Source organism: Agelaius phoeniceus, chromosome 12 (genome assembly GCF_051311805.1).
Source record: "Agelaius phoeniceus isolate bAgePho1 chromosome 12, bAgePho1.hap1, whole genome shotgun sequence".
NCBI classification, from domain to species: Eukaryota; Metazoa; Chordata; class Aves; order Passeriformes; family Icteridae; genus Agelaius; species Agelaius phoeniceus.
In genome coordinates, this window is record NC_135276.1 from 4,124,824 (window position 1) to 4,150,931 (window position 26,108).

A 26,108-nucleotide genomic window follows, 5' to 3' on the forward strand; every position below is an offset into this window, starting at 1 on the left:
CACTGGTAAGAAGATACTGCAATGCTTGGGAATCATCATTAAATCTCAAGTACTTATAGGGAAAGAAAAAGCACAATTTTTCACTTATGAGTTATTAAATCCTTAGGACTAACTCAACAAGTAGGCTAACACTAATTTACAAACATATAATCAAAAATATTTTCTTATTTTCCAAGTGTAAAGCACTGAGCCTACCAGCAAACTCATTAAGCAAAAGCAATTTCCATTTATAAGAGCTTAGATTCAGCTTTCCAAATACCTCATTTCTATTCTTCCAATTAGCATGCCACATATGGAAGATATTATACCAGCTACCCTTCACCTTTTGTCCTCAAAGCTATGAGAAGGACCAAGTGTTCCTTATTTCCTGATGAATCCTTAATTACCTGCAATATGACATATTCCTCCTTTTCTCTTTTTGATCTCTTAAAATCTAAAAGGCAAAGTCAACAAGGCACAATGTCTTACCCTGACCCATCCATTTAATATATTTCCCAGTAACTGACTTTAAACAATAAACATTTGGAAACACAGAGTGCCCTTTCAGTCTGGCAGTGTCTTCACAGAGCTGGCAGTCTCTTTGTTAAGGACACAGCTAGGTTCATGTCCATGATCAGTTATTCCTCAAAGGGCAGCAGAGATGTGCCAGACAGAACTGCTGACTGCCCAGGGTGATGCCAGACCCATCAGAGCCAGCTATGCAGTGGTCAGCAGGGTGCAGAGCACAAGCAGCTCTTGGTTTGTTACATGACTTCAGGTCTCACTTCCCACGTGGGCATCACAGGCTGGCACACACTGGAGGGGAGAAACAAGGGACTGCTGGAGTCATCAAATGTGCCTGGGCCTAATCCCTGCTCTGAGAATGTTCCAGTTCCACAACACTCCTGATAAAGTATGTCAAATGACATTTTTTATCTAACAAGCCCTACAAAATGCGTATGCTTTTCATTTAGCATCTATCCTGCATCTACACAAGTTGCCAGATAAACCAAAGACAAGATCCCTACTTGCAAAAGAAAAGCCTAGATGTGGCTTTTAGCTGTCAGCCTGGAGTTCCCATGTGAATGTACCTTAATCAGGGCTGGATCAGCATTTAAGATACACATTTTCTGTAAGTTTGGAATTTTGAAGTTACTATCTGGTTTATGCTGGCAAAGAACTCTTGCATAAACTTGACAAAGCTCACATTTGTCTCTACATCTGTCAGGATTATCAAATGCTACTTTATACTTAGGACAGTGGAGACAATGACACCAGGACGACTGCCACTCTGCAGGGCTTTGCTTCATAGTGGCTTTATTAAAGCAGAATAAAAATGCAACCTCAGTGGATGAGTTGGGGCTGCATTTTGCTTAGGCAGTTTTGTGGTATGCATCTGCCTGCTAGATTTAGAAAGTGTAAGAATAGCATAAACCTTTTCATTTCCTTTTGATTTTTTTTGCTCTAACCTACTTTGGAATAGGATGGCACCAAAGCAGCTCAAGCAGTTCTCCAGTGAGTTGGTCTATGGGCAAGGTAAAGACTGTCTCTCCAGACACATTTATCTAATTGCAATTAACACAGAAGTCCTGGGTGTTAAAGTCATACTTTATAGTACATGGCAAGTGAGGACAAAAAGAATGTGACCTGCTGATAAAACAATAACCTTATTGAAAGAAGTTCATTATCCCCAAATGATCTGACCTTATTTGTTAATACTGCCTTTCTACTGCAGGCTCCTGAACTCTCAGCTACAAGAAAAGCCCAATCACATGCTCAAATCCACGTTCAAGTATAAGAACAGTTAATAACTCAACACTTTCTGAATTATTATGTCCTTGGGATGTGGAATTTCTGCTTCAGTCAGTATTTTTATTTCTCATGTAGCTGTGATTCCACCTGGAAACAACACAGTTATCTCATACCCACCAAGACAGTGAACTTCCACCTGCTTCCCATCACCCTCTGGTATCTCAGCTTTCCCTGCACTTCAGTGCTACAAGTGAGGAAAATAAAAACAGGAGTGGCCAGTTGCATAAGGTGTGCTCAGCTCCCCACAGCACTGGCAAAGGTTAGGGTGGCACCAGGCACAGATTGCCAGGACAATTTTCTGAACAATTGCTCCACAAGGCTGGCTGGGTCAAGCCTGACCAGCTGCAAGGAAGCTCTCAGCTGAGGCTCTCCAGGCTGCTATTGCTGGGCTAATTCACCACATTTAGGGGCAATATGACCATCCTACACCTAAGTGAATGATTTAAAGTGCTCAAAGTATCCAGCCAGACATTTTGTGACAATCTGCTAATAGTCATTAACATTCTCAAATAAAGCAACCTCACATCTCAATGCCAATATTAGTTTAATTATTTACTGTGCTCATTGGGACTAACTTTATACCACACAAACCAAACTGAAAAGCAGTAAGTACGGTGGTTTTGGTTTTTTTTTTCCAAAACATGGTTAATAAAATAGTAATAATGTATCAGAAAAACACAGATGCAACATAATAATTATCCTTCACACTTGAATAGCACGTTTCATCTGAGAAACACAAGGTACTTGAAAGACTAAAATTAATTCTAATTAAACCTCACAGCATCCTGTGTAGTTATATGACATTTACAGAGTGGTAGGTGAGACTCAGAGGTTTGGAAAGTTGCACAGGATGATACAGTTTGTCATTGGTGGAGTCAGAACAAAAATCCAGATGCTGCCTTCAAGTTCTACTTTAACTGCTAAGCTACCTTTCCTCTTCTGCCCAGCACCAGATTTTCTGCTGTAGTAAAATGACAGATGAGGCAAAGGGAAAAGCAACCTATTTATATTCCAAAATTTGAGATTTAATGACGACCTAAATTGTTTTAATAACTGACTATTTTCTTCAGGCTCTATATATGCTTCTCCATTCCCTGGGTTTTAATCTCATACATAGTCTAAGCATGTTGAATCAAGCACTGTAAGGATAAAAATTACCTCTGGAAGAGAAAGAGGTTTTGTCTGTCCACACAAGATGCATTTTCCAAATCTAGAAAAATTTCAAAATACACATAATAGCAGCAGTCATCACAAGTAGTGCTTTCCATTAGAAACACTTGTTCAAACATACATATTTAACTAACTGTATTTTAATCAGACTTTTTTCTTTTAATAATTATTCAGTTCTCAGGAAAGAGAGAAACTGAAAAATCCAGACAAGAGAAAAGATAGTGGGAGATGTAAAAGAAAGAAGGTGCCAATCAGATAATTGCTTAGACTAAAGATAAACACTTCCTAAAGCATAAGAATAACATTTCATGGTACAAGAGATGTAACATCTGCAAAAGAGAAGATTTTTTTATCTTTTTTTCTTAGCTTATAGTTATTTAAACTATAAGGTAGAAAAAAAGTGCTTTTTTCAACTAGTGAATCTTGTTAAATATCCCTCAAATCTATTATTTGAAAAATATCAGCAAACTTAATAATAACAGCAATTATTTGAAGGTCATCAAGGAAGAGATTTCATCTACAAGAACCAACTATTCTGGATTCTTACTTTCATCAATGTAATTCAAAATGTCATTGATTTTCATTAGGAATATCATACATAATTTGGGAAGTGGGGAGAAAACTATTACTAACTTCCAAAGAAAATTCAATTTTCACGGTCCTATATCCTACATAATTCCCACTGGCCAAACAACTGAGGCTGACAGCATTTACATGCAGTTTAACATTACTGGTGCTTTCTACATGAAGGAAAGCAGGACAGAAAATTACTAATCTGATTGGAACCACCCATAAAAGGACAAGATCAAGGAAATGACAACAGACAGGACAAATCATTGTGCTTAAAATTACTAAAACACATAACACAATCTCAAGTCTTCTTAAAAGTGTGCTGAATTTGCCTTTTTTCATAGAAAAATTACATATTCTGATGAGTTGAAAACCATCTATTATTTATGTGTCACAGCATTTAAAAGTCTGATCTATAATAAGTAATTTCTGGCACTAAGATGTACAGAATGAGACACAGATCACAGAGCAGCTGAGGCTGGAAGGGACTTTTGGAGGCCCCTGGTGCAGCACCCTTGCTCAGCACAAATCCAGCTACAGCAGGCTGGTCAGGGCTCAGCTTTTGAACAGCCCAAGAGCAGTGCCTGCCATCTCTTTGGGTAGCCTGTTCTAGTGCTGGACCACCACCCTAGTAAATAAAAAAATTCTCCTATCTGGTTGAAACATCTGTTGTTATAATGTGTGACCATTGACCTTGGGTTTTGTTGCATCCCTCTAAGCAGAAAGAGGAATTAAACAATTCCTGAGTCTCCTTTTTCACAATGACATGACCATGTTTGGTACCTGAACTCCTGCATCTTGTCCAGGTAACCCACAAAAGTGAGGATGTTTGGTTTTTTCACAATGACATGCCCATGTTTGGTACCTGAACTCCTGCATCTTGTCCATGTAACCCACAAAAGTGAGGATGTTTGGTTTTCTCTTTTTTTCTTAAATTTGTTTTTTTTTTTTTGAGTTGAAGACTGGGTATTTTGTGTGGCTTAGGAGCAAATGTAATTAATTAAAATGAATAGCTGGAATCACCAACAGAAAAACCTTAGCATGCATTCTGGAATGAACAGGTAAACTAATCACAAAAAACCAGGGGGCAAAATACTGCAGCAAGGAGGGGTCACTAATATCAAATTCCTTGCTGCTCCAGAACCCTCAGTTGTCACCCAGACCATCACATAGGACTTCATTCTTTGCTGCCATTGTTTGGGTTCCAGGTACACAAGGTACAGAGCAAAGCTGTGACCCTGCTGTGGCTCTGTGTTGGGATGGGGGAGCTGAGGGATGGAGCTGCTCTATTGCAGTAGCAGATCACCTTGCCTCACATCTACCAACCTTTTCCTGAGGAAAACCTCTCTCAGATGAACTTCTACTTCCTAATTTAGCAATAAACCCTTCCTCTTTCTTTTACTATACCAGCAATGTTTCCTGTTTAAATTGTATTTTGCAATTTTGCTGAGTCTTTGCATCATGGGGGAGGGGGGTGGGGGTGTATTTATTTTTTAAGTGTAGAGTTTTTAACTGAAATTGTAGTGCTATGATGGTACAGGACACCATAAGGAGTAGGATAGGATACCATTCTACAAAGGTGAGAAAATTGCTTGTTTGCTGCTTGTGCTTGCTATACCTGAACATGACAGAGCTAATCCTATTTAATAAGCAGACACCCATTTTATGAGAGTTCTGTTTTTACAATCCTCATAGCTTCTCAGAGTCTATAATCCAATTTTTATTCACTTCAATCTACAGAATAATTGAAACTTCCACACACTGGTTTTTGGTTTGGTTTAGTTTGATTTTTTAATGGAGAGACAAGGAAAAAGAAGCCCAGAAATTGAATTAATTCCATTTGAAAAATCCTAGTTTCACTGATCAATGTTTCTTTTTCTTTTCAGTGTCAAAACTCAGAGGATCAGAAAGGAAATTGTGTGATAAGCTTCTGTTTTGCCACAAGGGCCTGCTTTATTACTTTCCATGTAGCCATTAACCTCTGAAGCAATGGATTGGCGTGTCAATCATTTAATTGGAGCAACAGGAGGAGAATGACTCTATGGTTAGCACAGAGAAAGGCAAAGAGAAAAGTTCCTGTTCATGTCTGATAGATCAATAGTCTGTAAAAATCCTGGATAAATTTCATCAGGGTGAGGCTAAGATGCACAGAAGTGGTAATAATTCATGGTATCCTGCCCAAGACATCTAAACTCTCAGAGCTACTAAGCACCAATAGTCCCTGTGAAGAAGATTGTGTTCCTGATTGTCCATCATGGTCATCATCATCCAAAGCTAGGCATTCAAATTTTCAAGATTTACTTTGCAAATATAAAGGCCCCAGTCTTTAGGACTCAAAATGTGTGCTTGAAATATTTACATTACTCTGGAGTTGATATTATGTCACTGTGATGCTAGGATGCAAAATGTGTGATAGGATCAGGGCCATTGGTAAAGTAATCCAGCAATACAGGTAAATATGCTTCCTATAAACACCTGCTTGGCTCTCAGATGCTTTCAAATGAAAACAAACAAACAAACAAACAAAAACAAGTTCGTGTTATGAAATAAAAATAACCAAAGGCTCACTACAATAGGCATTTACAGCTTCTATTTGTGAAACAATACAGTGTGAGGCCCAAGGAATGCACACAAGAGAGCAAGGTATATATTTATATAATCACATGTGTGCAACTTACAATATTGTGCAAGAAAACATCGGGAGGTTTGATCTGTGTGCTGCTTTGGGCTGGGGTGGGTTAATTTTCTCCACAATGGTATGGGGCTATGGTTCAGGTGTGTGCTGAACACTGTGTTGACAACACAGAGACATTTTTGTTATTGCTGGGCAGGGCTTGCACAGAGCCAAGGCCTTTTCTGATTTCTGTATTGCCACACTGGGAAGGACATTTCAGGTGCACAGGAGGAGACACAGCTGGGACAGATGACCCAAAGTGACCAAAGGGATACTCCAGACCATCTGACATCATGCCCAGTGTATAAAGTGGCAGGAACAAGGAGGAAAGGGGGATGTCTGGAATGATGCAGTGTAGTAATTACATATCCTCTGAACAGAGAGAGACATGGCTCTCCCAGGAAAACCCTGGGAAGCTGTGTAGAAGCTGTGGGAAACTTAGAGGAAAGAATTCAAGCAATTATTATCTCTCTCTCTGTAACCATTGTTTATAGATATGGTTCTCCAGAGTGTGCTATTCATAGGTCACCAATGGTGTGAGAGGTTTTCACTTTGACACCAATCAGGTGTCAGCTTAGTGAGTCAGACTATAAAAGTTGGCTTCTTCCTAACAAAGGAATTCTATTTCACCTTCTGATGACTGGAGTCATTCATTCCATCCCTGACTCAACAGTGTCAAAGGAGTTTGTCTTCCCAAGTCACTGTTATGCAGAATGTGGTGGCCCTGCTCACCTGGAGATGGCTGAACACCTGCTTCCCATGGGAATCTGTCAATGAATTCCTTGTTTTGCTTTGCTTTTGTGTGCAGTTTTTGCTTTCCCTATTAAACTGTTTTTACCTCAAGCCACAAGTTTTGCAGTTCCTCCTGTTCCAATCCTCCCTCAGATCCCACTGGTGAGTGAGTGAGTGGCTGCATGGGCCTTGGTTCCTGGCTGGGGTTAAACCACAACCACATTCTCTTTTAACTCTTAGCATTTTGCAACCACATATCATCTGTTACCAATTGCTTTTGTACCAGTTTCTGTTGCAGACATCTTTTTATGAAAATCCTTTTCTTAGGATTTTTCTTCCTGAGAAGCTGAGAGGCCTCAGGAACAAAATGTAACCAATGGTTATCTGCTGCTGTGGAATGCAACAGGTGCATCTGGGATTGGCTCATGTGGTTGTTCACAATTAATGGCCAATCCCAGCCCAGTTAGCTTGGACTCTCTGTCTGAGCCACAGACCTTTGTTTTCATTCCTTTCTATTCTATTCTTAACTTAGCCAGCCTTCTGAGATGAAACCTTTCCTTCTATTCTTTTTAGTATAGTTATAATGTAATATATATATCATAAAATAATAAATCAAGCTTTCTGAAATATGGAGTCAAATCCTCGTCTCTTCCCTCATCCAAAGACCCCTGTGACCACTGTCACAAGTTTCCACCTTCCTATTGTGTAAAACACTGTTTATTTAGTGTATTTCTTACACTTCCACTAACCTTAGATCAATGAGGTCTCAGATACTCTTGTAGTATCAAACAGAGCTGTTGCCCAGCCCTCCACACACCTACACACTGCAGGGCCAAGAGTTTCTCATTTCTGCTGGGGGGCACAGTGGAGCAGGTGGATAGAGAGCCATAGTTACTGAAAACCTAAGAAAAAATTTTTTCCAAGCCACCAAAGTGTTTAAAAATAACAGTCCTGCTTTGAGGACAAAAAGCAAGAGGAGGAACAGAAGTAGGCAAAGATAAAGATCCACTAATAAAATGCTCAGGATTTGAAAAAAGAATTGTCCTGTCCAGGCTGCTTGGATAGGAGCTATCCTGTTCTTTACAGGCCTAGACTCTTACTGTTATTTTTTTAATTCAGGAACAATGCAAAAAGGCTTTTTGCTGGAGTTGAATCAGCAGAAGTAGATTTGGTTTGGAGTTTTTTTAACATTAAGATATCCAACAGCTTGTTTCTTTTTCAGCTTTTCTTAAAACCAGATTTTGTAGCATAAGAGGATACCTCTGAACAAATGACATGAACCCTAGTGCAGAGTTAGAGCACCCAGACACTGCAGCAACAAAGCACTCACTGTTCAAAAGCCTCCACTAGATTCCAAGAACTAGTAACTAATATAACTATTTTGTTTTCAAATGGTTAATCTCACAGATCTGCTCTCCATACTTCCCAGCACAGCAACATAGTTTTCTTCAGAAAGTTCAAGTTTCAATTTATTTCTTCCCTTATCACAAGTCTGTCCAACTCTGCACTCTTGTCAGTGTTTCACCTTAGAAAATGCACCAGACTAGAACTATTTCAGCTCTGGGTTCAGAACACACCATGGTCCACACAGATCTTTTTAGAATCCCATCTTTGCTCACATCATCTCCACTAGAAGAGAAAAATGTTATATGCAATTTCATATAAGATCATAAGCTCCTGCCTAACTCATCAGATGACTCACTTAGAGTTTATTAGCACTTTACTGATACCAAGTTGCAAATATGATCAGGTGGCAAGAAAAAACTGCAAGAGCACGAGGCATTAAGCTTAGTTTCACATTTAAGATATATCTGGGATTACAAACTCAGAACTACCTGGTTGATCTCATTCAGAAAGCTCATTGTCAGATCCCAGAGCAGACTCACCAGGCTGGACCTTGAAGAAGACACATCTGAAAACAAACAAATGTGGTACTGTTGCTGACTCCTTCTATCCCATCAATTCAGTGCACTGAAAATTCATCTGCAATGTGAGACATGTCACATATACCCCAGCCTGTGTGAAGGCCTGAGCCAGAAATACCTTTACAGGCACAAGCTCCATGACATTCCACTGGACAGTCACAATATGATGGACAGGAAACAGAGAATGAACCCTTAGCCTGTGGTTGCAGCATTAAATTGTCAAGATCAGCAAAATGAGTGATTCAGTAAAAGAAATCAGCAGTGACAGTAACAGTGACAGTGTGTCCTTGGCAGGCCAGGCAGGAGAGCAGTGCTGAGCACCCTGCCCTTGCTGAGCCACCCAGCCCTTGCACAGGGTGAGGGCCCCCGTGTGCAGGGCAGGTTTGGGGTGTCCAGCACAGGCTCTGTAGGAGGGGCTGCCGTGGATTATGATTATTCACAGTGTGCAAAGGGCCTTTCCCCTGCTGCCAGTACAGGCTCACATCACATCACAGGCCAGGTGCTGCCCCACGTGCTGCAGCAGCCCTGATTTACTGAGTGAGTAAATTTACTGAGTGAGTAAATCAGAGCTAGCATGCAGAACCAGCCACAGCGTATCACAGGCAATGGTCCTCAGCTGCACACATAAAGGCAGAGCCATTTTTGCAGACTTCATTCCCAGATTCTGAAAACACTGAATTAGGTTCAATCTATGTGAGATAAAGCAGCTCCTGGATCTGAACTCTTATTCAGAAGCATTCCAACTCTGTCTGTCCCTCCTATGTAACATAAGTTCACTTGTCACCCAAAAGCAGCTGATAGTTAAATATCTAGCATATAGAATACCAGAATGGATCCTGTCATTCCAAAATATTGCCACTTGTCCTCTTCATCTTTGCTCTGGTTGTTTTTTGCCCTAGAATAGAAGTGAACAGAAATTTAAACAAAACCAGATTAATTTGAGAATTTCACAGAGAAACCCATCCTGTGTGGAGTATACATGTGTTTATGAGTGCCAGAGTGATCTTCTTTATCCTTGGAGGCATAGGAGAAAATGAGCCTTTTATTTTCTTCTGGTGCTGGCCTCCCTGATTCATGTTACCTTTTCACCCCAGTTAACATTCTTGTTGCAAGGAGCATGCAAAAATCAAAGAAACAGCCATGTACAGCTGGGGCTAGTGCCCTGTTTTACAACACAAAGGAGAGGGCTGTAGGCATTCTGCAGAAATTGAAAGGCTAGGAAAAATGGGTGTGTTGGGGTATATGAATTTTAACTTCATAATTACCCTGTTATTTAAAGCTAATGAATAATTACTACAGCAACCTTGCTGTCATACAGCATACACCTACTCACCCACAGCTCGAGATGAAACCACAGAATCACGTTTGGGGCCCCAATCCTCCAAACACATCTTGTTGAGTTTAACACCTGCTTTGCCAGCATCTCATGGCATTACTCTCCATTTACCCAATCAGATCCTACATGGCATTCATTGGTGTCAAAACAGTTTCAGATCAGAAATTACATCAAGGGTGTTATACTTCAAAATTATTGACATTCATGTTTACATTCATCTTTCAATTCTTCCTTGGAATTACTTCTGGTATTTTTAAGTGCTGAACTTTGCCTCAGAGGTGCTGCTGACAAGGAAAGAACAAACCCAAATCCCCTCATTTAGTACATGTGATCCACAGTAACTGAGGAATCCCAAAAGTGAAAGTGAATCCAAGCAAGTTGTGAAGAGAACTTTTACAACTCTTCTAACATTAGAGCTTTGAAAAATTAAGGCACTTGAGGTCTATATTATCCTCTGCAAATCCTACAATAGAGCCAGTACTAAGGAAGTTAAAATGGCTCTCCTATAAGCAAGCTTTATCTGCATTTGCCATTAGGTAAAACAGATTTTCTGACTTATGTGGGCTCCTGTATGGGAATCAGTGTAAAAACAATGTTTGAAGGAAAAAAAAATATATAGAAAATACTAACCTCAAATATGCTTTCCCCCTATTATCCCCTCTCCATGGAAAACACAGGAGAAAGGCTGATTCTGGTAAAGAGTGGTGCAGAGCAGATGAAATCCCACTACAACTATGGGTTACCATGAAGAAATAAATACTGTATTACCCTAATGGAAAGCAGGTAGACTTTATTCAGCTGCCTTATCAACAGTGAAATCACTGTTTCACACACCACAAAACCAGAAATAGGCCTGCTTTAGGCAAACGTGGGGTTTTGTAGGGGGAAGGGTTGGGTTTTTGTTTCAGGTTGGTTGGTTTTTTTGTTTGTTTGAAAGACAACCATGGAAGAGTGCAGGAAAAGAATGCAAGCTGTCTCACATAGCAAAGTACTGACCCCAGCTCACTTCTGAGTAGAGGGAAAAGAATGTGGGCAATGTCTCTCTTGCCAGAAGAGAGGAATAGGCCAGCCCTTCCCTTAGCAGCACAGGAAGAGATGCAGAGAGACATAGTGAGGAGCAGAATCCAGCATACAGACTCAAATTCACCCCATCTCTTATGGTTCCTGTCATAGCAGCTCCAGAGTTCTGGCAAATTATGCTGATTTGTGCATTATCACACAAGATAACCAGGGTGATCTAATTGTTATTACCACTAAAATTGAAATGTGGATATTAACTAGGACTACCTACCTGAAAAAGAATTAAGGACTAATTTCTAACATTCACCCCTTAAAGTCTGTGTTCAGTACTCATCCTTCTCCTCAACAATGCTGTTGTGATGATACTTTTCAGCTAGAGTTACTGTCTGTTGGTATAATGTAAAAGAAAAATTATCAGCAATATATACACTGTACCAACATAAAGCAGAGTCAGTTAAAAGATATCAGATTATATTGTTTTCTTAGTTAATCTCAGAAGTATTTTGATATTTTTAATGTAACAAGCTCTACAGAAGAGTTGCACAAAATAGCCATTATGGACATCATAGAAGCCATCATTTCCAAGGTGGTTTGCTCATTTTTAGCAATGTTTCTAGAATCACCTGGACACAGATGTCAAATTTTACACAAAAAATAATTACATATGATCCCCATTTTAATGCTGAGAAAGAGACCTGAGATTTCCACTGACCAGAAAGAGAATGAACAAAAATTGGGCAAAGTTCCTGGACAACATTACTACCATTAAAACAATTCCCTCTAACAACCAAATGTACATCCAAACCTCCTCAGCTCTACTTCTCTAACCATGTGAAGCACAGGCTAAATACATATAAATGTTTGTCATCTTTAGAACTAAAACACTAAGCATTATTTGGACATTGAATTTATTTAGTTCTCATACAACCCCAGCCATAAGAAAACTTGAGCCTCAGAAGACATTTCTTACCTGAAAGATAAACTTACTATTATTTTAAACACCTGAAGTATGGTTGACACTAAACAGAGTACATAAGGACAGGAAATACATGCATAATGTTAGGTCAACTGTCTGTTGAAACCTTTATTTTCTTAACCTCTGTGAGGTCAAGTTCTCCACAATAACCTGACTGTTCACTGCTTTGCAGGTCTGAGCCCCAGGACAGGATTAGCCAGAATCAGCTGGACAGACACAGCCTAAACCACTAAGGAATGATATGTATATGGTATTTCCAGAATGCACAGCAATAATTCTAAGTGCAAACATTTGTTCTAGCTGTCCTCTCTTGACAGCTTCAGAAAGAGCATGAGTTGTACTTTGTCATCAGCTCTGTTGTACAGACTGAAATAAACCAAATCCCCTCTTTTGTAGGTGAACCAAGAAACTGAAAATTCAGGAAAGGATTGAAGTCCCAGCCCTTTAGGTGGTATCACCTGTGATATGCTGAGGATGGCAGAGAGATGCTAGCATGGAGGTAGGCAAGAAGTCAGCCTAAGGCAAGCAACTTCACATGTAGGTAGCAAAAAAGCACCAAAACTTCCAGGTAGGCTGTGGACACTGCTCTAGTCAGGCTTCCTGGGTCACAGGACAGAAATTCATGGTTATGAACACAGCACAGCCACAAAAACAAACCCAAACAAACCCACAGGAGGAGAGGTCAGGGTGTTTTCTCAGGGGAACACAGTGAGGGAAGTTTAGCATTCCAAGCTGCTTCACTTTTCAGAGAGTGAAGAGTAAAATAAGTCAGTATTAGGGTGGAAGCTGTTCTGCTCCTGGCCTCCTTTTAGAACTGCTTTTCCCCCTAGTCTAGGCATCATGCAGATGAGCACCAGGTCCTAATAAAAATCTATCACACCACAGAGCTTCTCTGCTGTGCTCTGTGCTACCTCTCTCTGGGAACTGCTGCAAAAAACCACTTGTTGCTCTGCAAGAGGATAGTGGAGTAACAAAAGAAAGACCCTGACAGTTGTCCCACTGGGGACTTCAGGAGGGGAAACACTGTGTATCTCTGCACAGGCAAGCTGATTTATCATGGTGTTAGCTGCCTCTGAGTTTCACCACCTCCTCCTCCCTTCCTTGTCAGGAAGAGGATGCAAATTATGAAGAGAATAATGAATGTAAGTCACAAAGACAACAAGAGAGCCTTTTCCACTGAAAGGGAGGGAGGAGGAGGGAGAACAGCCTGGGGGTGTAAGGAGCAGTCTGGAGATTTTTTGCAGGGGAAGAAGGGTGACGTTAATGGGGAGAGTGAGCATAGCTACCACTGACCATCAAATGCCTCTTGAGGTGCTGTCTCAGGAATAAAACAGTGCTGGTGTTTGTCCCTTTACAAACACCAGTGCTGTTTGTCACTTTACAAACTGGTCACTGGTGTTTGTCACTTTACAACACACTTTTGGCTACCTTGCTTCCATCTGTTTGGGCCCTGACACTGCATGTTTGACTCTCAGTGTTAGTTGCCCTACACACCAGGCTCTCCTGAGATACCCTGTGGAGACATGGGGAAAGAGAGGCAAAGAAAGACCAGGCAACTGAAGACAGTGACTGTGCATCACAAGCTCTGGTTCTCAATTCACTTAAAAGGGAAAAAATAGACAGCTGGATAGCACAAACATTGCTGAATCTTTGCTATTAAATGAAACTAACTTTCATTATTTCTGCACCTGCCTTGTAATTGTGACAAGCAGGGTAAATGCAAATGTATTCTAGTTAATATTAGTTTTCTGAAACCACATAAAAATGAAACAAAATTTGGATTTGGAATATCCTCCATGCTGAAACAAAGCTTTATAACACCTTTTGCAACAGCTATAAAGCTGTTGCTGCATATCAAAACAATAAAAAGACAGCCTGGTGTGTGCTAATGTGGCAGTATTACAGTACATTACACCTCTTAGCTATTTTTATAGATTTATAAGAACTGAATTTCCCAGTTATTCTATCTCCCCACAGGCCCCACTGTCACAGATATAAGTCACCCATTCACTGCATGTAAAATGTTAGCTCCTGTGCCCAGGACCAGACCAATTACTCACACAAAGAAAAGGACCATGAACAGCTTCCCTGTGGATAAACACCCAGATTCAAAGCTATCATTTACTTCCCTTAATTCACTTCTTTTCAGAAAGGCAGAAGCTCTGACAAACCACAGGAACAGAAAGAATGAAGCAGACAATATGTCAGTTCTTACAATAACTCAGGACCAGAAGAGGTGGGCATTGGAACTTGGATGAACAGGTTCAGAAGGCCAGTAAGTGAAAGGGGCCTGTAACAAGCCTTATGTTTGTACAGTCAGCAAATCCATTCTTCAATATCCTCCATAGAAGATGCTAGATCTCATGGATTAGGAGTTTCTATGAAGTCTGTGTAATGTGTTTCCCTCAGCTCTATTTCTGTCATTAATTTTTGTTTCCATGGGAGCTCTCCAGACATGAGCCGCAGAAAAGTCACCTGAATTACTGAGAAACAGGGAGTAAAATACCTGCAGGGATTTCACAACTGTGTCCAGAGACTTAAACCATCATGTACATTATTTTCAGATGACTCTCAGTTTCCAGGCATTTGGTCTACATGGGGATATCCTGCTGATCTAAAGTGTCTTTCAAGAGCCAGTTCCTTGGTCTGTTGGGTTTTTTAATTACCTGACAGGAATTTTTATTTATTTCTTAGCTGTGAAGCAGAAGATACCTCATGATTTAATGAGTCTATGGGTAAAATAATTTTAAAATACATGCACTCCTTGGAGATCAAGTAGACTTGCCACAGTTTAAGATCCTGCATGGTTTATTAAGCAGAGAATAATATATGTCTAAAAAGACATTCAGTAAAACAGAAGAATGCTATTTAAATGATTTGTGGATGGTCTGTCAGGGAACATTTAATGTATTTCTGATGATGGAGCATTATCTAATCCATGTTCAGAAACAGACAAAAGTAGGCATATAAAAAATCTACTGGGAAGTCATCCACCACAAGTCCTCACCACCAGAGAATTGTTGGGTGTTCTATGAATGGAAAGTTTGGTGGCAGCAGAATTTTAGAGTAACAGAAGCTCACATCATAAAAATATCTTTTTGAGTAGTGCCTCTATGAGAAAATTCAGGAAAAAAGCTACAGCAAATCTGTAATGAGGATTTTAGCATCCCCTCCCCATAGAGGAAATAGGAAGCCACCTTCTGACTCACCTGCTGCATCAGACCTTCAGGCTGCAGTCTCTGAAGCACCTGTTCTTTGAAAAGCCAAAAGAAATTAAGATGAGCTGGATAAATGTGTGCCAGGAATGGCAGAAAGTCCTGCAATGGAGGCAAATCTTGAATATCAGACTATTCCTAGAGCACAGGTAAGGCTTGTGCGAGAAGAGAAGAGAAGAGAAGAGAAGAGAAGAGAAGAGAAGAGAAGAGAAGAGAAGAGAAGAGAAGAGAAGAGAAGAGAAGAGAAGAGAAGAGAAGAGAAGAGAAGAGAAGAGAAGAGAGAAAAGGCAGGGGGAACAAGGGGGGAAGTTGGAAACTGTAGCCAGAGGTGCACAAAGGAATTCTTTTGGTATGATGCTCAGCTCCAGTGGAATATTGGGTCAGGACTCACTTTCTGTACATTCAGCTCCATCCTAGGGTGAGAGAAAATGGCACAGATTATGTGCTGTATTTTGAGCAAGGAGTCCTGGTACTGCTGTGATCAACAAGTACAATCTAAAATTGAAGATGAATAGGAATTTCTCAAGCTTCAGTCAAGATACAAATATTTAAATTTAGAAAGCCCAAGAAAGAAAAGGGCTCCATCTATTTCCCCAGGCTACAGAGACCAAATACTTAACAAAAACATGGTCTTGTAGAATATTCCTTTTTAAATGGAAACAACCCACTTTTCTAATTAGTAAATATAAACAAGTTTTCTGTCTTTTACTTTCTTTTTCTTCCCCCCCTCCCCTCGAATCTCATCTTCTATCTCTTTGTGACTGAGTAAAACTTCTCACTTTGCTGGGGCAAAGCTGAAAATTGTTTATTTGCTTGAAAAAGGACAGTAGCTGTATCAGGAGTACCTGGAAAAACAGGAGCTAGGTATGGGACTTAAAGAGAACTTCATCTGTCCCCCTTTTCTGAGTTGTGCTCTGCAAACTTGCCTTGTCAATCCTCCCTGTAACCCAGCCTGCCCCAGAAGGCTCTTGAGAGCAGCTGTGGTAAAGACTGAGGAATACTGAGGACAAGGGAATGGATGCCAGCAAGGAACTGTTCTGTCTGTGCACTCTGTTCCTTTCCCTTCAAGTTAATAGGGACTAGAGCAAAACCTTTTGTAATGAACATAACAAAAGATGATGAGTTAGCCTCAAAGCAGTAATAAAAAAAAAAGAAGAACTCTTATAATAAAAAATGCATTCATATAACTGGGTTTTATTATTTCCCACAGTTTTATTTTAATATATGACTCAGGGTGTGAAGATGAAGGTGTGATTCAGAGCAATAATGGGACTTTAAAAGCTTGTGCCACAGGGGTGGGCCAGGCCCTCTGGTTGCCATTTACAGGAAGCCTCTAGTCAAACAAAACTTCTAACCAGCTCCACTTATACTTTGTCCATGTAAGATAAAATGCACATAAGGGTATATTGGGAGGAACAGACAGGAGATATGTATATGAAGACAGAAAATAGTGTGACTAGAAACTAGCAGAAATGAAAGCACTGACCTTTAGATGTTGTTAAGTATTGGTAGCACATAACAGCAGATAGCAGAAAGAACACCCAGGTGCATGTTGGTTCTCAGACCTTGCCAAGTGTTGAAGCATGCCTGTTGGATTTCAGGAGCTGAGCAGCCTGCACCACGTGGTGCCATCAGCAAGCACTGCTGGGTAACCAAAGAGGAGAAGGTGAAGCATGCAGGTGTTCATCTTGGCTCTGGCCTTCTGCACACACCTGGGATTGCTCCACTGAGAATCACCAGCACAGCAGAAAATTGTGCTTGCTCCCTTTCCTTCGAGAGGTCATCTTGGGAATTGTCTGTGGAAAGAAGCAGATGTTGTTGGTGAATTAAAGGAATAGATCAAGCCTCAGAAGCAAGAGCAGCATTCAGCTACAACCAATTTAAACAAGATTCTTTGACTTGTTACTGGCTTCCCCAAAGCCCCAAAGATCTGGTGAGAGCTCACTTTGAATGACCAATAGCTCAGGTAGAAAAACACCATTTTGTCTGAGTTGTCAGCAGCTTCCTGAGCTATTCCTAAAACACTACAGGACTTGACTCAACAATTTGAGACTTTCCATCTGAAAAGGTTTCATGTGCCACAGTCTGGACCATGGTTCCTGTTCAATAAAGCACTTAGGCACATTTCATTAATAGCACTTGCTGAACAGTCTGTTGTCCTATAGTTCTGCAGGTAATACAAGGTCTAAATTATCAATATTTCCAACAGTATGCATCATGTAGTGCCAGATTCCTGCACCTCAGTACTTCAGGACTAGCTGCTCTTGAATACTTTTGAACAAGATTTCCCAAGAAAATGAGAATTTCAAGTCATGCTATGTGTATGCCTGTCTGTCCATATCTTTCAAGTTTGAAAGGAGTATGAAGATGGTCAGGAGGCATGTAAGCACATAAGCAGGGTATCAAGAAAGGAGTACTAAAGGCAGAGTACTGAAAGAAGCCACTGAAATTACAGTGAAAAAGCAGCAGTCTCTGCTCTGTCAACATACAGGATACTGGAAGACAGATCAGTGAGATTACCAGTAAAGGAAGATTCTGGTCCTCCTTTCTGTTAGGGACTGAACCTTTCATAATTTACAAACTCCCCTCCCTTACTCTGATGTACCAACACCATGAGAATACCAACACCCAGCCAAAACTGCATATTTCCATGAGACTGATGTGATCACATGAAGGATCATCAGCCAAATGCACACACACACAGAGAATAGCCCAGCTGCTTCCAACATAATCTACTTCTCTATTGGTGAGTTGCTCCAGAAAGAAGAAATGTCCTGCCTTGGAGAATCTTCTGATTCTACTTGCATTTGATCAGGCTGCTCCCTATTTGGGATGAGGGCCCTCTGCATTCTCAGTAACTCTACTGAGAGGTGCAGCCAAAAAATCTCATTGCACTCACCCACCTGCTGGATTTCATCAGGCCAAAGAGCCTAACCTCTTCCAAAGGAAAAGGGCAAGAAGGAGAAAAATCTGATGCTATCATCAAAAATGTTTGTGATGATGCACTCCACAGCAAATCCCCTACCCCTGCAATGATGCTGTCAAAGCCTAACACAAAGAAAAGGCGTCCTGTGCCTCCTCTTCTTGAAAAGGTCCAGCACTGGTAACACCAAAGGATAATGTAAAACATATAACTCTCCAGGCAGATTGTAACAGGAAGGAAACATCTGGTTTAGAGGTATGCAACCAAGTCCAGAGAGGTAAGAAACCAGACCACATTATGCACCAGTATCTGAGCTTCATTCACTGTTTTGTGGGCTGGTGCACATAGCAGGTGTGAGTGAATGGGCTCACAGGCAATCCCACCTACACACAGCATCCATGCTCCCATGCAGCTTTTCCTTAAACCCAAAGTGTTCCTACTGGGAAGCACTCACAATCAAGGCTGACATTTTAAAATGGCCACCCAGAACTGACAGAAAACCAACAGTGCTGCAGCACTCTTGCAGTGCATATTCTTCAAGCACTGTGAGGGGAAAAAGCTCAGGTGGTGCTGGTCTAGTGCACTTGAACAGGTGTATTGCATTATCTACATCTCGCTCCTGCTTTGCTTATGTGTTAGCAAAAAAAGCAACAAAAAAAGCTCAAAAGCAAGGCCAGTCCTTTTTGTCTGAGTGCACCTGTACCCTGCAGCAACCAGAAAGGAGGGGTAGGTGGATGACCCAATGTACTTGCGAGAGCCTGTCATCTCTGTCTCAGCAAATTCTGGGGCCTGGCTTTGTCATTAGTGGGGAAGCCAAGCCCAGGTTTTAACTTCCTTGCAGCTCTGTTTTCCCTCTTTACCAGAGAAAATTATTTCATAAAAATTATTCCAGCAGGTTTACAGTGTAGTTTCTGTGAACTCATTTAATAAGTAAGTACTGGAGGGGACATGTGTGAACTCTAAGTACAATGCACTTGTTATGATCTGATTTAAACCCAGAGGAACAAAGAAAGCTAAGTCTCTATGTATAAACCAGAAAGAACTTTGAAGGTTCCAAATATTCCCATAAACTAGATTAAAACCAAACGAGATAAAATGTTGATGCAAAAAAAAATATATTTTTGTTTAACAGTAAGGGAAGCAAAGAGAAAGAAAGAGAAAAGTTTAGAAAAAGCCAAGGTTCCTTTAAAAAGCATAGGATAGGTGCTGCTGGGAAGGGATGGGGGAGCAGAGCAGTTTTTTGCCCTTTTTTGTTTTTTTTTCCTGCTGTTTGAAGCGCCTTATCTGCCGTCTCCGATCTCTGGAATGGGCAGCCCGTCCTCCGGGATGCAGGAGCGGTGCCAGATCGCTGCAGCGAGCCTCGGGCTGCTCTCACCGCAGCAGCAGCAGGAGCAGGGGTTCCACAGCTCACTCCTCACCTCCAGGGCTGCAGCACCGGCGGTGCTCCTTGGGCGGCCTCCGGGGATGAGGGGGGGTGGGAAGGCAAATTCTGCCCCTCGCTTTCCCTTCCACATTTTGCAGTAGTTTTGCCTTCCTTTTGATGAGCCTCAAGGCAAGCTACCCACAGTCCATACCACACACAGTTTTCAGGTGTTCAAGAGTGGTGGTGATAAGCAAACATAATGACGAAGCATTTTTGGAAAAAGCACTTTTTGGAACCTTTCTCTTATTATAAGGTTCTTACATCACTTAAACGAAGTCTAGATTTCTGTTTGTAGGACAACTCTTCATCTTGCAGACAGATTTACTCCTGGACAACAGGGGAATCTACTTTATTGTGGTTCTCTGTGCACATATTCACCAATATTCACATTAAGTGAAGAGCATGATACATGTTCTAACTTTGTTATCCTTCTCAAAAATTATAATGTTGTACAGATAAAAAGTGTTATAATTTTCTTACTATTCCATGATCCAATGGATGCACCGGCTTATTAACAAAAGTGGGAACAAAAAGCATTTCTGTATTCAGAGGCTGTTAGAAAACCTAGAGTGCCAGACTGCCTTCCCCATTCTCTGAAGAACAGAACAAAATAAGGCTCTGCAATGGAGCCTCCACCACAGGCAGCCCTGTAAAGCACATTGTGTGGCTCCACTGGATACCTTGGGTACAGGAATGCCATCTGTGCTGCACAGGGAAGGAACACTCCTTTGCAGGAAAGGTACAGCTGAGACATGGCAGCTTTTTATTGAGCTCCTCAGGTGGAGCAGGCCAGAGAAGCACACCTTATCTCTCCCAGGGAAACAGAACAGCCTAATACAAAGCCTCTCACCCAGGGCACACAGTTCACAGGCCTTTTAAAAAGCTGCTCCTTTCTGTTTCTCTGCTGTTAACATCTTACAGCTGAGTCCCAGTAACTGGCTGTGTAAGCACTTCTAGCCAGTTCTAGGGCAAAATCAAACAAGTTCATTCAAACCACTGTCAGGTGGCTCAGCTAACTTGTTTTATTTTGTCCTGGAAGACTCAGGAGTGTTCACAGGTCAGGAAGAGTTGAGAGGGAGCTCTAAAATCCTAGATGAATGAAGTTAACTTGGCATCCTAAGCATTGCCCTTTGAAGGCAAAGCCAAGACAAGGTAAGTTAAGCACCACTGACTTTGCCTTAACAAAATCAACTATCAGGAGACAATATTCAAAAAGGCAGGAGACAGCAGTGTACCCCACCATGTCTCACTGGTAAATCATTGAAGTAGCAGTCTGGAGATTTCCTCTGGCAGCTGAGTTGCTCCCTACATGCAGAAAGCTGCCCTGCCCCAGCACCTTGATTACAGCCCACAGCACAGCCACACAGCCATGCCTTGGGCCCCAGAAAAAGCAGAATCCACACTCCCCAAACCATTGTAGGAGCCCACAGAGCACCCAGCATGAGCAGAGTCAATAGATCCAAGCTGTGCTCACATGATGCTAGCAAAATGAAGCAGTAGGTATGGTTTCAGGCAACTTAAATACAATCAGAAACACAATTCCAGAGCTAATGCCATTAGCAAAACTAATGTTACTTAAAGTCTTTAGCACAGGCTATACCTTTTCTATGGATCCTGGTAATACCTATTTATATATATATACCTATGGATCATGGTAATAATGGCTGGTCTCATCAACCTTCATGCCTTCATTCAAATTATATCTGAGCCATACTCAGACTGGGAGAACACATGGTAGAATGATCCCCATCCTCTGCTCCTCCTATTTTGTTCCTTCATGCATCAAACATGGATACACAAGTGCACAGCCAACACTGGAACATGTCCCAGCTGCCCTCACAGAGCTGGATTACCCCCTCATTGGCATAAATACATAAAATTGTGCTTTAGAAATAGATGCTGAAGGATTACTGGGGGGAGGGGGGAGACATTAATGACAACATGAACCCAAACCCACTTAGACAAGCTACAGTCATTTTAATCTTAAACTTAGATGCCAAACTTCAAAAAGTAGGTACTTACAAGAATCATCAGAGGAGGCAATTGAGATCACATTTAGTGTAAAACACAGATCCAGAGTGCCATCTAGTGCACTTCTGTGACAAGAGTTTGCAGAGAGGGCATTATGTGACTCGTGGTTTTCGTGTCTGATGGGGAACTTCTTTCAGTAGATAAACAGGAAGTGGCAGAGATGAAGTAGCTTCCTTTAAACTAGAGCTTTTAACTCTGCCAAATGTGGTATGTTCATAAGCTAGAAGATATGAAATTAAAGCCAAGTTTTAATTGTGATGTTACCTGTGTAAATAGTTTTTAAAAACTAATAATAAACCCCCCCCCCCCTCTTGATTTAATTATTCAAAATGTACTGGCAAGCCAGAAAGAAATTTCTGAGTGATTCTCCTGGGATCTATCCAGGGACCAATAAAATTCACTTTGAGTGATAAAACAGAGACTAAAAACTCATGGGTTTACCAAATGCAGAAGTGAGGGATAAAATTCAGGACAATCTCAGCTGACTGGTGAAATGGTGTAAAGTTGGGATGCTGATGTTTAGCTGAAAAAGTGGTGCAAGAAGAAAGAAAGGATCTAGCACTCATATGCAGGATAGGGAAGGACAGGGAAGGCAGCAATGAAGAGGACAAGGACCTGATGATTCTCTTCCTTCTGTAAAAGATATGAAAAGTTCCAGTGAACCTCAAGCTAAATGCCTGAGTCAACAGGCACAATTTAGATTAGTGATTTAAGACAATCTTTTTGCTTTTTATAGTGGTGAAATGTTGAAATACTACAGTGTTGTCAGAGAGCTTTAAAAAGATGCATAAAACAAGTGCTTATTCTGAAACTGATCATCCTTTCATTCCCTTTCACCCTGCATTTCAAGATACTCTCATAACACACCAAATGAAGCAATGCTTAATTCAATCTAGGTTCTTTCAATAACTCTGCTTCCAGAAACCTCATTCATCAACCACCCACAAATAACTCTACACATCATTTACTTACACTCATCTACTTATGAGTTGTCATGAAATGTCTTTGAAGGGAGGATAGAATGATGGAATTTGAACATTAAATGGGCCATTTCATGTAAATGGAAATTTAGAAATAGATTTTTTGCACAGATATCTATGTATTTAATGGCATCTAAGTATCTAGCAGTTCATACCTGATGAATTATCTACCTAAAAGACAGCAAACACTCCAGTCACCAGAATCTACAGATAAAAGTGTGCTGCTCAAAGGATGTGAAGAAGCTGGCCCTGAATTTTCTGCACATTTCTGCATATTCTGGCAAAATACTGTCCTTTATAGAAGCTATGGAGTTATCAACACCAGGAAGCCCCTGCTGTGTATAAGACCAACACTCCTGCTAGAGAAGCACAAAGCACAGTGACACTGCCTATAGAATGTCCTGAGATTCCTAAATTGCAGAATTAAAGTTCCCAGATCCTGCAGAGGGCCATGGAACCATTGCTTGTCAGCACAGTCAGCCCTACCTGTGTCTCTTCCCAATGCCCAAGAAATGCAGTACACAGCAGAATTCAGAGGGGATACACCACTGCCTGCTGGAGTCCAAGCATTTGGCACTGCTCTCAGGCACATGGTGTGATTTTGGAGGTGTTCTGTGCAAGGCCAGGAGTTGGACTGCAGTCATCCTTTGGAGTCCCTTCCAGCTCAGCACAGTCTATGATTCCATGAGCTCTTTAACATAATGCCAGAACAGTTCCACAGCTGATGGAGCCTCTCTCCTGTTGCTCTTATTAAAGAGAAGAGTAGCTACCCACAATAAAAGCTACTCTGGACATTGTCCTACTTGACTGAGTTAGAGAAAAAGATTCTGCCTTTCCTTTTCAAACAGACATTCCTCATTTTCTTGTGTAGGTACTGGGAGTCACACAGCAGTCACATACCCTTCTTCTGTAGGTACTGGGGAGTCACACAGCAGTCACACACCCTTCTTGTGTAGGAACTGGGGAGTCACACAGTAACCACATACCCTTGTGTAGGTACTGGGGAGTCACACAGGGTCACACACCCTTGTGTAGGTACTGGGGAGTCACACAGTAACCACACACCCTTCTTGTGTAGGAACTGGGGAGTCACACACCCTTCTTGTGTAGGCACTGGGGAGTCACACAACAATCATACACCCTTGTGTAGGTACTAGGGAGTCACACAGCAGTCACACACCCTTGTGTAGGTACTGGGGAGTCACACAGCAGTCACACACCCTTCTTGTGTAGGAACTGGGGAGTCACACAGTAACCACATACCCTTCTTGTGTAGGAACTGGGGAGTCACACAGTAACCACATACCCTTCTTGTGTAGGTACTGGGGAGTCACACAGCAGTCACACACCCTTGTGTAGGTACTGGGGAGTCACACAGGGTCACACACCCTTCTGTAGGTACTGGGGAGTCACACAGGGTCACATACCCTTGTGTAGGTACTGGGGAGTCACACAGGGTCACATACCCTTGTGTAGGTACTGGGGAGTCACACAGGGTCACATACCCTTCTGTAGGTACTGGGGAGTCACACAGGGTCACATACCCTTGTGTAGGTACTGGGGAGTCACACAGGGTCACATACCCTTCTGTAGGTACTGGGGAGTCACACAGGGTCACATACCCTTGTGTAGGTACTGGGGAGTCACACAGCAGTCACACACCCTTCTGTAGGTACTGGGGAGTCATACAGCAATCACACACCCTTGTGTAGGAACTGGGGAGTCACACAACAATCACACACCCTTCTGTAGGTACTGGGGAGTCACACAGCAGTCATACACCTTTCTTGTGTAGGTACTGGGGAGTCACACAACAATCACACACCCTTGTGTAGGTACTGGGGAGTCACACAGTAACCACACACCCTTCTGTAGGTACTGGGGAGTCACACAGTAACCACATACTCATGTATCTTCTTCTTCTACAGCTTTCTGAAAACAGATGTACAGTAGAAAACAGTACCAGAAATACAAAGGTCATGGTTTTTCACTTTTGTCTTAGAGACTGAACACAATAGGGAAAGGTGATGGAGAGTAGGATGCTTTCAACAAGTAACTGATCCACCTGCACCCGGGCTTGTTTTAGAGTTACCTGTTGGGACCTATCCACATTAAAGTGGAAAGGTTTCCTATGAGTCCCTCCCACTGATGTCACTTTCCAATAATGGCTGGCCTTCTCCTGTTTGTGTTCTTGTTTAATCCTCCTGCTCCACAAGTTTCAGTCCTGCTCCAGAAGTGTGATCTGAAACACAGAGTACCAGAATCCCTTTGCAGTGGGAGCCCAAAGGCCCAATCCAGCCATCAGCTGCAGGGGTGGCACATCCTAACCAACCCCTCTAACATGCACTTGGGCAGGGCACATCCAGAGGACAGCTGAGATCAGTCTCCCACATTCTGTATGAGCCTCCCACAGACACAAGGTGGAAAACCTTATTCACAAGTTTATTAGCAATTAACCAACAATCCAATTAGTCTCCACATTTCCTTTTGCTAAGCCAGCCAGCCCACTGTTTTATTTAACAATATACAACAAACAAGTTATTCTTCCAAGTAACTGAATCCCAGCTGCTGTTCATGGAGCCCATTAAGTTCAAAGTTGAATTATGTTTTAATAACTCTTGTAAGTTTTGGTTTTGTAAGGTTGGTTATATTTTAGGAAAACAGAAATTTGTGTAAATGGATACAAAAATGGAGTGAGACTGGGAAGACTATCTGCTATCACGGGGAATCTTGATATTTCTTTAAGCTTGCTTCCTTTCCATATATCAAAGATCACATTCATTTGAAAACACAGTCACAGCATCCCTTCACAAATAGCATATTAAATTTCCTTTTTTTCTTCCCAAAATACAAAACTCAAATTGCATTATTTGCTTCTCTTTTTTTTTAGAGCATAAGTAGCAATGAATGAAATAACTCATTCCAACAACTTCAAGAATTTCTGTACATTTCAGAACATGAAGAAAATAAGGACAAAAATAGCAACAAAGGAGAATACATGCAAGCTTCACTGCATCCTCTCTATGCAGTTGCTATGCAGCAATTGCCTTCCGACAAAGAACTTTGGCTTTTTTGCTTTCTAACGTTTTGTCACTCAAGTAGATACAGTATGTTCAAATCCAAAACAATTTAAATGAGCTTTCTGCTCCAAGAGTTGCCTCAGATAACTACTAATTAGAATCTGCATGCCCTCTGACTTGCTCATTTTGAAACTATATTAACAATGGGACAAAATACACAATCTAAATAAGCCAACAGCACCACAAACAGAGAAAAGTCCTCTCTTCACCCTCATGCAAAAACCACAGTGTAGCAGGCAGGCACTCAGCCTGAAAAAAAATA

At 41.4% G+C, this 26,108-nt stretch overlaps 1 protein-coding gene and 1 long non-coding RNA gene across 2 annotated transcripts in view; one reads left to right on the forward strand and one right to left on the reverse strand.

Annotated features, from left to right (window-relative positions):
* The window catches only part of PEPD (peptidase D), a 423,809-nt gene extending 418,278 nt beyond the window's left edge, over nucleotides 1-5,531 (forward strand). The window contains exon 15 of the mRNA XM_077185104.1: nucleotides 5,418-5,531. Within this exon, the coding sequence (XP_077041219.1) occupies nucleotides 5,418-5,516 (99 nt within the window). The 3' untranslated portion in view covers nucleotides 5,517-5,531. The remainder of the gene's footprint in view (nucleotides 1-5,417) is intronic.
* The window catches only part of LOC143695108 (uncharacterized), a 91,111-nt gene that overhangs the window by 62,078 nt on the left and 2,925 nt on the right, over nucleotides 1-26,108 (reverse strand). Inside the window, exons 2-4 of the long non-coding RNA XR_013184031.1 lie at nucleotides 24,859-25,008; nucleotides 16,896-17,205; nucleotides 15,404-15,442 (exon numbers count right to left, since the gene is read on the reverse strand). This is a non-coding gene — a long non-coding RNA (uncharacterized LOC143695108). The remainder of the gene's footprint in view (nucleotides 1-15,403; nucleotides 15,443-16,895; nucleotides 17,206-24,858; nucleotides 25,009-26,108) is intronic.